Below are 13,032 nucleotides of genomic sequence, written 5' to 3'. Positions count from 1 at the left end.
ACTTTATAAACATACAGTAAGCAGTTTATCACTACCAACCCTGATAATCCCACAGATACAATACTCTACAGGTAACCCTTAATAACTTTCCTAACAGCATCCAAAAATCAGAAGACCCTTTTTTCACAAAGACAGGCTTAAAATCTCTACATAAATCAGGTATTACCATGTTATAAGGTATCTGGAGACACCTTTTTAACCTGCAGAGAGAGAGAGAGACACACAAGACTCCCCTGTCTTTATGCAGCTTCCAAAGGTCGAACCAAAAGTAAACACAGAGCCAGAAACAGCTCCCAGCTCAAAACAAGTTAAAAGACAGAATCACATTTCAGCTCCACCCACACAATGGACATCACTGCAGCTATTGATAAACACACTTTTCTTAAAGGTATTCTCACATGACAATCCCACAAACTGTAGTAAGTTATCACAACTTCAGCACCCCTTCAGACATCTTTCTGACTTTCACTAGCCAGCTCCTTACAATTCCTGTGATTTTTAAAATGGACCGTACCGTGTTCTGCTCCCAGGTCCACTTTATTTCTTCAACTTCAGGCTCCCTGGAAACTCTCCTTAATTTCTCAGGTTTCCTTAAACAGCTGTCCTTTAGATTTCTGGCACTGGCTTTCTTAACCATTACTCCATTGTATGGCTTTTCTTCTAGAAAAGCTGAACAATGTCATCTCTCCAGCTGCCTGTCACCAACTGCTGCGGCTTCAGCTAAAACTGAAGGACAAAGGAAAATGTTTTTCCCTTACAAGAGCTTCTAGTTGCCAAACAACAAGATTATTCTTCACGTCATAGCCCCCTCCATCACAATAAAATTCCAGTTGGAACTGAAACCAACCCCCACACCTTTGTCCAGCATGAATCAAACTGTAGGTTTTGCCCTTCCAAGCACAGAAACATTAAATTAAACCCACCTAAAATTATACCTTATTTCTAATGTTGTGGATACAAATATAAGTCTCTTAAAACTACCTTTATTTTCCTAACGGACACCTTTCAACCAGTAAAACATTTGATCAACGAAGGCCCAAACTACAATTCCGCACCTACTTGCCTCTCGACTGCTTTTCTCTGGGGTGCATTAGATAATAGAGTTAAAAGTATACATCACTACAGTATAACCATGAAATTAAGGATATGGTCCAGCTATAGTAGTTGAGTTAATTCCCATAAATTAGCAAGAAAACTGGATGTAGGAATTTCCCAGGATTCTCACTGCTCGGAATGAACTAATTCTGGTGAAAACTTTTTAAGTTGAAAGTAAATCTCCTTTATCTGACAGTAGCATCATCTGTCCCAACACTGAAAGACGTTTGGGTGTTTCAGAAATGCACAGAATCAACGCCAGCTTTTTTACATGAACTTGCCTGAACTTGAGTTAGTCTTTCGAACTAACTCAAATATTATGGGGAGAATTTCCGCGGTGGCATCCTCTCATCCCACCGCTGTCAATGGGATCTCTCATTGAATCCATCCCCTGCTGCTGGGACCGGAAGATCCCTCTAGCAAGAACGGCTGGAAAATCTCCCCCTCTAGCTGACTGTATACTTTAAATTCACTTTGAAACATTCTGCTGAGCTTTGAGACTTCCCATGGGGGGGAAACATTATTTCAATCCGAAATTCCAATTAAGGTGAAAACAATCTTCACTGACAAATCTTCATGGTTTATTTATGATGATATCCTAAGCAGATTCTGTAGCTTCTGTGTATTCTATAATGTGTTTCTGCATATATTAAACCAACATATGTCACCAGTGGGTTATAATGTTGTCTGTGGGCTTTCATATGATGACATGACAGAAAATGTTGTGCGCAATATTTGTATCGTTTTAATTTTTTTCTCCCAATCTATGAGTTGGTTACTGCCATCAGAGCACAAAATTTGGAAGACTGCCTTATTTTTGTATTTTTAAATCTGTAATTTGCAAACTGTGTGCTTCAGATCTAATGCATTCCTTAACATACCATTTTCACCAAATATTTCATGTTACCTGTCAGGCGAATGAGCTGAATTTGCAAAACAAGTAATCAGTTATTCACATTTTTAACTTTCATAGACAGACTTTTGGTTTGCGAATACTCAGATTTAAAATACAAATACTGTATTAACTTCTGCAATGCAGTATTTCTCTGCAATTTGCATGCGTTTTGATCAGACTATCAGTGGTCCAGCTTGACTCCTGATTAATATTTCAGTCTTATCAAATTTTTGCCAAAGGCACAAGATTTACTAGGAAAAAACGAAGTCCAAAAAAGACTTGGGTATAGGTTGCAGAGTACAAATTACGTTTTCAGCTTGGTCAGGCCACCCAATTCTATTTAACTTTGTGTGTTCTTTTGTAGGTTGTTCTCACACCAACAACCACCTCTTCAGTTAGTCCATCTATGCTTTTGGTCTCCCAGTATGTTCAAGCAGTCAACAGGAATGATTTCAGAAAGTGAAAGAAGTACACTTCAGCCTCTCCATTAACCTTGACATCAGAGGCTCGATCTTCACCATTACCAAATGTTCTCAGTAAGACCCAGCTTCAGGAAACATTAACTCACCTAATAAAGGTAATATTGCTTGTAGTATGTACAGTCTGTATTCACTAGTTATAGATTGCCTATCACGAACAAGTAGTAAATTGTTTCTATCAGTTTACTGTCTGTCTTTTGTACACCTCATCAAGAGCCCTAGTGACCTGTATGTCATCAGGGATGTGCCACGCAGGGGACAACTGGGTCATGCACACGCAACGATCCATAAGATGCAGGCATGAGGGTTGTATGGCAATTTTAAAGAGCCTGCACAGTGAAAGAAATTTATTGCCGACAGCAAAGGGAAATTAGGGGGAACATTTGCTAGAGGAAAAGGGGAGGTATGACCATATATAATTGTACAACTGTAATTAAGAAACGTGGAATAAAATCTGAATTTGCAGATCTTCGTGGTTTATTTGTATAATATCTTAACCATATTCTGTATATTCTCTCCAATTCTGTAATGTTGTATAAGGCAAGGTAGTGGAACTAGCTGCAAAAGACCACACTGATGCATTCACACAATCTTCAGCCAGAAGTGCTGAGTAGATGATCAATCTCGGTCTCCTCCAGAGTCCCCAGCATCACAGATATCAATCTTCCACCAATTCCATTCACTCCACATGATATCAAGAAATGGCTGAAGGCAGTGGATATTGCAAAGGCTTTGGGCCCTGATGATATTCTGGCCTAGTGCTCCAAAACGTGCCCACGCCCCTACCCAAGCTGTTCCAGTACAGCCACACGCTGGCATCTACCAGCAATGTGGAAAATTGCCCGGGTGTGTCCTGTACACAAGAAACGGTACAAATCCAACCCATTCAATTATCGCCATCCATCTACTCTCATCATCAGCAAAGTGATGGAAGGGTGTAATCAACAATGCTATCATGTGGCACTTATTCAGCAAGAATCTGCTCATGGATGCTCAGTTTGGTTCAGCCAGGGCTATTCAGATCCTGACCCCATTACAGACATGGTTCAGACATGTACAAAGAGCTGATCGGCAGAGGCAAGGTGAGAGTAACCTGCCTAGCTAATCCCATTTGCCAACCTTGACCCATGGCCTTGAATGTTATGATGTGCCAAGTACTCACGCACGTACTTTTTAAGAATGTGAGGTAGCCCATCTCTAACCACCATCCTAGGTAGTGCACTCCAGGCCATCACCACCCTCTGGGTAAAAATGACCTCTGGCCGAGTCCCCTCGTAACTGACCCTTCAACTAAGGGAACAGCTGCTCCCTATTCACCCTGCCCATGCCCCTCATATTTTGTATACCTGATCAGGTTGCCCCTCAGTTTTCTCTGCTCCAGTGAAAAAAAACCCAAGCATATCCAACCTCACTTAATAACTAAATGTTCTATCGCAGGAAACATCCTGGTGAATCTCCTCTGCGCCCCTCCAGTACAATCACATCCTTCCTATAATGTGGCGACCAGAATTGCGCACAGTACTCCAGCTGTGGCCTCCCGACATTCGATACAATACCAATGTGACCTCCCTACATTTGTAATGTATGCCTGGATTGATAAAGGCGAGTGCCCCATATGCCTTTTTTCCCATCCTGGTAACCTGCCCTTCTGCCTTCAGAGATGTATGGACAAACACGCAAAGGTCCCTTTGTTCCTCAGACTTTCCAGTGTCAGGCCATATATTGAATACTTCCTTCTCAAATTACTCCTTCCAAAGCCTCACACTTTACAGGATCGAGTTCCAGCTGCCACTTTTTTTTTTTCCATTTGACCACCCTATCTGTATCCTCCTGTAACGCAAGACTCGGTTAACCACCTAGCCAATCCATATGTTGGTGGCAAACTTACTGATCCTACCCCCCACATAGTCAACTATGTTGTTTATATAAATGACAGACAATCGGAGACCCAGCATAGATTCCTGTGGTATGCTACTGGACACTGGCTTCCAGTCACTAAAGCCTCTGTCTCCTACAGCTAAGCCAATCTTGGTTACCCAGTATCCCATGTGCATTTTCCTTCTTTATAAGTCTCCCATGTCAAAGGCTTTGCTGAAATCCATGTAATCTACACACCTGGTCGCATGCTCAAAAAAATTCAATCAAATTTGTTAGGCATGACCTCCCTCTGACAAATCCATGCTGACTATTCCTGATCAGACCGTGCCCTCTCCAAGTGGAGATAGCTTCTCTCCTAGTGGAGAAACATTTTGATTTCTCTGTAGTTATAGCTCCCAAATTTCTTGGATCGCATTTGCACAGAACTGACGTTGAAGTTTATGCCATATGCTACTCTGACCCTGCTGATGGGAACTTAACACCAGAACGTCCTGTAGAGCTCCTTTGTTTATCTAGAAACATTAAAAATCTGATGTACAAGAACTGAAAATGCAACATACCATCGGGAAGACAAACACTTTGCTGTCTTCAGCCATGGCACCTTGTTCTCAGAACATCTTGTCTCCTTGTCGGTGCAACATCGTGGGCCGAAGGGCCTGTACTGCGCTGTATTGTTCTATGTTCTATGTTCACTGCTTCTTTTCAGTATAGTAAGGAACAAGAATATTCTCGTTGAGGTCATTCTAGTTGCGTAGTTCTTAGTCTAAGTGATGGCACGTGGGGACTAGAATGATTTTTGGAGCATAGAGACTGACAACACTGATTAAGTAAGAATTCGTTTTAAACATTCAGGAAATTATTATTCAATTCCATAAATTTTAGTTATGCTGACATCGGGTAAATTTGGGCTGTACTTAACCCAAAACTTTGGGCATAAATTTACACCACTGAATCGATGGCATAAATTCAAGCTGCTCTTGCAAGCTAGTCCTTTGCATGAGGATGGAGCACTGTAAATGAGTAACACTTTATGGTGGGCATTCCTGGAAGAAGCACAAACAAGGTAGTTCCATGTTTGGTGTTGGATTAACATAAAGCTGAGGTAAAAGTTAAGAGCCAAGTTCTGGTACTGTGTTGCGGTTGTGTCAACAATTACCATCTGATGTCTGGCTTAGATCCTTTCATAGACATTTGTAGATTCTGGTCAGATTAATGTCAAAATTCTAGAAATGACTTTTTTTGCAGCAGCTAATGCCGCCACCAACAATTTCAGTTTCTTCAATCATCATTGTTAACATGCAAATTCCAGAATACACCGGAAAATGTGAGTGATTAGTATTGTAGAATTTACAGTGCAGTAGGAGGCTATTCGGCCCATCAAATCTGCACCAGCCCTTGGAAAGAGCACCCTACTCAAGTCTACGCCTCCACCCCACAACCCAGCAACACCACATAAACCCTTGGATACTAAGGGGCAATTTGGCATGGCCAATCCACCCAACATGCACATCTTTGGAGAGTGGGAGGAAACCGGAGCGCCCAGAGGAAACCCATACAGACACGGAAAGAAAGTGGAAACTCCATTAAGACAGTCATCCGTCGCCAGAATTGAACCTGGGACCCTGGAGCTGTGAGGCAGCAGTGCTAACAACTGTGTCACCGTGCCACCCCTGCCCTGTGCAGGATCAAGGTTTTTGTCTCTTTCCCCATTTAGAATTCCCTTCAAGTAAATATCTCCAATCCCAAATACATAATTTTGGAAATCAATTATCTGTTTTAAACTAACCCTATTATGCAGGTTTTATATTCGTGGCTGGCTCAAATTTGTTAGGAAAGTTCCCAATATTTGAACAGCCACCACTGTAATGAAGCACAGGTTCCTCGAAGTCAAGTAATCTGAAGGCTGCATCAAAGAATGAAGATGTCCAGTGAGGTGACAGCACCAGCAGTCGAGAGGTGAAGTTGGACTTGTACCACATTTTACTTCGACAGATGCCTAGCTTTTACTAACAACCCTGGGGCACTGGCTTGTCAATTATTGGTTCATCAGTGACAAACTTGTTTTCTCTCAGCATCCAGGTGTTCAAAGTGACCTCCAGTTGACCTGGACTCATTTATTACTATGGTGATCTGTCCCCTGTTGTGTGGTTTTATACATGACAATGTGTCCTTTAAGTCCTTTTGCTTCAGACTTGGGGAAGTGATTTAGGTCAGCTGATCAGGCTGTTGTTTTATCATTAATTTTCACAATGCCTGAAACACATGCAGTCCACCAAATGTCCTGTTCTGTGTTGTAAACTTATTTTTCTACATTTTGGCTAAGATTTGGTGTGAGGTCAGTTGTATTGGCTGGATCAGGTATGTCTCTCTTATGGGGACCATGATTTGGATTCAATTTGACTTTGAATTGTTTTTTGGAGATGGCAAGGATGTGGATTAGGGGTTTGCCCCTGTCCACTCTGTTCTTTGGCTTTGTAACTCTGATAAAGGAATTTTTAAAAACTTAGTTTCTAAATAAATGGGTGTTGCAAGCAATAAAAAAATATGCTTGCCCATTACCAGCAAGATATTGGTTGTGGCATGTCTTTGTGTGAACCAAACAGGTGAGTGATAAACTCAAATGCTTACTTATTTTGGTAGAGTTTCGCTGCTGTGTTTGGTATGTTGGTCATTAATGTAAACCTTAACTATCCAATTTTTAAGGAGAAGAGTAAGATTACCTACCTTTGCTTTGGTCTTTCTCAATTTTGAATATAATTTATACTTTGCCTAGCTTTTTACCCTCCTGCTTTTAATTTTGATTTGATATATTTGTGTAATTTTCTTGTAGCTAAGACCTGAGCACATGCCACAGTATCTTGATGTTACCATATGGATTGGGGATTGGGTTGCATTATACTTGGAGCGTATTTCTCATGATTGGGTTTACCAAGCATTTGGTGTCTTTCTGCATAGGGTTAAATCATGACATTTCACAACAAAACGTAATCTACTGTCTATAGATCCAGTGCTGGAATTTCCCACACTCTAAAAGCCTTGTGGGGTAAATCTGTATTGTTGTTTCCTATGTGTTTAGGGCCGAGGACTACAATTCCCACATGTACGCGTTCTAGTGCAAACACGACAGGGAGACAGGCCACACATGCTTGTTTCCAGTGTTCTTACTGGCAGCTTCAGGGATTGGTATGGTAGTGCCGGTACTGTGTGGATTGAAACAATGAACATGGGGCTTGGGTGAGGCGCAAAACATTAGCCCATGTGACATGTCAGTCGGAAATGGATGGAGAGGAGGATCAGCTCCTATGGAACTGAAGTTGCAATTAGCTCATTCTGCTGGTGGGGGGGGCTAGGCTCAAAGCTTTGAAAACCTTTGGTAACTCTCCGTGCTGCTAAGAATTTGGGCTTGTGGAAGCCTAGGAACAGTATTTTCTCAATGCCATTGAGGGTTGGAACTCAGGAAAGGCCAAGCAGCAGTATTTGCTTGGTGCAGCTGAGAGTGGAGCTCTGTGAAACCCGGGACAATCATGTTCGGTTTAAAAGAACAAAGAAAAGTACAGCACCAGGACAGGCCCTTCGGCCCTCCAAGCCCATGCCGACCATGCTGCCCGTCCAAACTAAATATTCTACACTTCCTGGGTCCATACCCCTCTATTCCCATCCTATTCATGTATTGTCAAGATGCCCCTTAAATGTCACCTATCGTCCCTGCTTCCACCACCTCCTCCGGCAGTGGATTCCAGACCCCAAAGAGCAGGAGGGCAGTGCAGGGTGTCCCCTGCGGTCATCTCCCTCCAAAACAGTTACAACCGTTTTGTATGCTGTTGGGGGAGGAAGACTCACCAGGGGAGGCAGTAGTAGCCAGCTCATGGCACCGTGGCTGGTTCTGCTGCCAGAGGGTGGAAAAAAAAGACTGGCAGGGCTATAGTCATAGGGGATTCAATCGTAAGGGGAGTAGAACAGGCGTTTCTGTGGTCGAAAACGAGACTCCCGAATGGTATGTTGCATCCCGGGTGCACGGGTCAGGGATGTCTCAGATCGCCTGCAGGACATACTGAAGGGGAGGGTGAACAGCCAGTTTGTCCGTGGTGCATATAGGCACCAACGATATAGGTAAAAAAACGGGATGAGGTCCTACAATCAGAATTTAGGGAGTGAGGAGATAAGTTAAATAATAGGACCTCAAAGGTAGTAATCTCAGGATTGCTACCAGTGCCACGAGACAGTCCGAGTCGAACTTCAAGAATAGTCAGAATGAGAGATGGTGCAGGAGGGAGGGGTTCACATTTTTGGGACATTGGAACCGGTTCTGGGGGCGGCGGGACTATTACAAATCGGATGGTCTACACCTGGGCAGGACTGGAACCAATGTCCGAGGGGATGCTTTTGCTAACACTGTTGGGGAGGTTTTAAACTAATGTGGTAGAGGGATGGGAACCAGTTTAGGAAGTTAGAGGTCAGTAAAGAGGCAGCAACTAAAGCCAGTAAGGTACTAGATAATAAACTCAATGTGACTAAGGGGAAGGAGTAACAGGGAAGAGACGATGAACGCAAAGGGACATGTGGTCTGAGGTGCATTTGTTTTAATGGCGAGAAGTGTAGCAGGTAAGGCAAATGATCTTAGGGGCTTGGATTAGTACCTGGGAATATGATGTTATTGGTATTACTAAGACTTGGTTGAGGGAAGGGCAAGACTGGCAACTAAATATCCCAGGGTATAGATGCTTCAGGAGGGATAGAGAGGGAGGTAAAAGGGGTGGAGGAGTTGCATTACTGATCAGAGATGATATCACAGCTGTGATTAAGGAGGGCACGATGGAGGATTCGAGCACTGAGGCAGTATGGGTAGAGCTAAGAAATAGGAAGGGTGCAGTAACATTGTTGGGACTTTACTACAGGCCTCCCAAAAGCGAGCGTGAAGTAGAGGTACAAACATGTAGACAGATTATAGAAAAATGTAGGAGCAATAGGGTGATTGTAACTTCCCCAACATTGAATGGGACTCATGTTAGTGTTGGAGGCGTAGATGGAGCAGAATTTGTAGGAGCATCCAGGAGAGTTTTTAGAGCAGTATGTAAATAGTCAACTCGGGAAGGGGCCATACTGGACCTGGTATTGGATATTGGTATGGGATATTGATATTGGTATTGATCCGACCAGGGTGGTTGAAGTTTCAGTGTCGGTGATTACTTTGGGAATAGCGAGCACAATTCCGTAAGATTTAGAATACTCATGGACAAAGACGAGAGTGGTCCTAAACGAAGAGTGCTAAATTGGGGAAAGGCCAAGTATAACAAATTCGGCAGGAGCTAGGGAATGTGGATTGGGAGAAGCTGTTTAAGGGTAAATCCACATTTGAAATGTAGGAGTCTTTTAAGGAAAGGTTGATCAGAGTGCAGGACAGACATGTCCCTGTGAAAATGAGGGTTAGAAATGGCAAGATTAGGGAAGCATGGATGACAGGTGGAATTGTGAGACTAGCTAAGATGAAAAAGGAAGCATACATAAGATCGAGGCGACTTAAAACTGATGAAGCTTTGGAGGAATATCGGGAAAGTAGGACAAATCTCAAACGCGCAATAAAGAGGGCTAAAAGGGGTCATGAAATATCTTTGGCTAACAGGGTTAAGGAAAATCACAAAGCCTTTTATTCATATGTAAGGAGCAAGAGGGTAACTAGAGAAAGGATTGGCCCACTCAAAGACAAAAGAGGGAAATTAAGGGTGGAGTCAGAGGAAATGGGTGAGATTCTCAATGAGTACTTTGCATCGATATTCACCAAGGAGAGGGACATGACGGATGTTGAGGCTATGGATGGATGTTTAAATACTCTAGGTCAAGTCGGCATAAGGAAGGGGGAGGTTTAGGGTATTCTAAAAGGCATTAAGGTGGGCAAGTCCCCAGGACCGGATGGGATCTATCCCAGGTTACTGAGGGAAGCGAGGGATGAAATAGCTGGGGCCTTAACAGATATCTTTGCAGCATCCTTGAGCACGGGTGAGGTCCCGGAGGACTGGAGAATTGCTAATGTTGTCCCTTTATTTAAGAAGGGTAGCAGGGATAATCCAGGGAATTATAGACCTGTGAGCTTGACGTCAGTGGTAGGCAAACTGTTGGAGAAGATACTGAGGGATAGGATCTATTCACATTTGGAAGAATATAGGCTTATCAGTGATAGGCAGCATGGTTTTGTGCAGGGAAGGTCATGTCTAACAAACCTAATAGAATTCTTTGAGGAAGTGACAAAGTTAATTGATGAGGGAAGAGCTGTCGATGTCATATACATGGACTTCAGTAAGGCGTTTGATAAAGTTTCCCATGGCAGGTTGATGGAAAAAGTGAAGTCGTATGGGTTTCAAGGTGTACTAGCTAGATGGATAAAGAACTGGCTGGACAACAGGAGACACAGAGTAGTGGTGGAAGGGAGTGTCTCAAAATGGAGAAAGGTGACTAGTGGTGTTCCACAGGGATCTGTGCTCGGACCACTGTTGTTTGTGACATACATAACAATCTGGACGACGGTATAAGGCGGTCTGATTAGCATGTTTGCAGATGATACTAAAGTTGGTGGAGTTGCAGATAGCGAGGAGGACTGTCAGAGAATACCGCAAAATATAGATAGATTGGAGAGTTGGGCAGAGAAATGGCAAATGGAGTTCAATCCAGGCAAATGCAAGGTGATGCATTTTGGAAGATCTAATTCAAGAGCGACTATCCGGTCAATGGAAGAGTTCTGGGGGAAAATTGATGTACAGAGAGATCTGGGAGTTCAGGTCCATTGTACCCTGAAGGTGGCAACGCAGGTCGATAGAGTGGTCAAGAAGGCATACAGCATGCTTGCCTTCATCGGACGGGGTATTGAGTACAAGAGTCAGCAGGTCATGTTACATTTGTATAGGACTTTGGTTAGGCCACATTTGGAATACTGCCTGCAATTCTGGTCGCCGCATTACCAGAATGATGCGGATGCTTTAGAGAGGGTGCCGAGGAGGTTCACCAGGATGTTGACTGGTATAGAGGGTGCTAGCTATGAAGAAAGGTTGGGTAGATTAGGATTGTTTTTGTTGGAAAGACGGAGGTTGAGGGGGGACCTGATTGAGGTCTACAAAATTGAGAGGTATGGACAGTGTGGATAGCAACATGTCTTTTCCAAGAGTGAGGGTGTCAATTACAAGGGGTCACGATTTCAAGGTGAAAGGAAGAAAGTTTAACGGAGATGTGCGTGGAAAGTGTTTTACGCAGAGGGTGCTGGGTGCCTGGAACGCTTTGCCAGCGGAGGTGGTAGAGGCGGGAACGATAGCATCATTTAAGATGCATCTGGACAGATATATGAACGGGAGGGGAACAGAGGGAAGTAGGTCCTTGGAAAATAGGCGACAGGTTTAGATAAAGGATCTGGATCAGCACAGGCTGGGAGGGCCGATGGGCCTGTTCCTGTGCTGTAATTTTCTTTGTTTGTACCCACTGTGTAAAAAAACTTGCCTCGTACATCTCTAAACCTTGCCCCTCGCACCTTCAACATATTCCCCCAAGTAATTGACCCCTCTACCCTGGGGAAAAGCCTCTGACTATCCAATCTGTCTATGCCCCTCATAATTTTGTAGACCTCTATAAGGTCGCCGCTCAACCTCTGTCGTTCCAGTGAGAACACACCGAGTTTATTCAACCGCTCCTCATAGCTAATGCCCTCCATACCAGGCAACATCCTGGAAAATCTCTTCTGCATCCTCTCTAAAGCCTCCACATCCTTCTGGTAGTGTGGCGACCAGAATTGACCACTATACTCCCAAGTGTGGCCTAACTAAGGTTCTATACATCGGCAACATGATTTGCCAATTCTTACACTCAATGCCCCGGCCAATGAAGGTAAGCATACTGCATGCCTTCTTGACTACCTTCTCCATCTATGTTGCCCCTTTTAGTGACCTGTGGACCTGTACACCTAGATCTCTCTCACTTTCAATACTCTTGAGGGTTCTACCATTCACTGTATATTCCCTACTTGCATTAGACCTTCCAAAATGCATTACCTCATATTTGTCCGGATTAAGCTCCATCTGCCATCTCGCTGCCCAAGTCTCCAAACGATCTAAATCTTGTTGTATCCTCTGACAGTCCTCATCGCTGTCCGCAATTCCACTTACCTTTCTGTCGTCTGCAAACTTACTAATCAGACCAGTTACATTTTCCTCCAAAGCATTGATATATACTATAAACAGCAACGGTCCCAGCACTGATCCCTGCGGAACACCACTAATCACAGGCCTCCAATTAGAAAAGCACCCTTCCATTCCTACTCTCTGCCTTCTATAACCTAGCCAGTTCTGTATCCACCTTGCCAGCTCACCCCTGATCCCGTGTGACTTCACCTTTTGTACCCGTCTACCATGGGGGACCTTGTCGAAGGCCTTACTGAAGTCCATATCGACAACATCCACTGCCCTACCTGCATCAATCATCTTTCTGACCTCTTCAAAAAACTCTATCAAGTTAGTGAGTCATGACCTCCCCTTCACAAAACCGTGCTACCTCTCACTAATACGTCCATTTGCTTCCAAATGGGAGTACATCCTGTCTTGAAGAATTCTCTCCAATAACTTTCCTACCACTGACGTAAGGCTCACCGGCCTGTAGTTCCCTGGATTATCCTTGCTACCCTTCTCAAACAAAGGAACAACATTGGCTATT

General features: G+C 43.6%; 1 protein-coding gene across 1 annotated transcript in view; it reads left to right on the top strand.

The window, feature by feature from the left end:
• The window catches only part of dcp1a (decapping mRNA 1A), a 117,034-nt gene that overhangs the window by 100,261 nt on the left and 3,741 nt on the right, over positions 1–13,032 (top strand). The window contains 3 exon segments of the mRNA XM_038812767.1: positions 2,355–2,405; positions 2,407–2,452; positions 2,455–2,567. Of these exon segments, the coding sequence (XP_038668695.1) occupies positions 2,355–2,405; positions 2,407–2,452; positions 2,455–2,567 (210 nt within the window).

The sequence above is a fragment of the Scyliorhinus canicula genome, chromosome 11 (genome assembly GCF_902713615.1).
Source record: "Scyliorhinus canicula chromosome 11, sScyCan1.1, whole genome shotgun sequence".
NCBI classification, from domain to species: domain Eukaryota; kingdom Metazoa; phylum Chordata; class Chondrichthyes; order Carcharhiniformes; family Scyliorhinidae; genus Scyliorhinus; species Scyliorhinus canicula.
The sequence above is the reverse complement of the archived record's forward strand: the minus strand, read 5'-3'. Positions and strand labels throughout refer to the sequence as shown.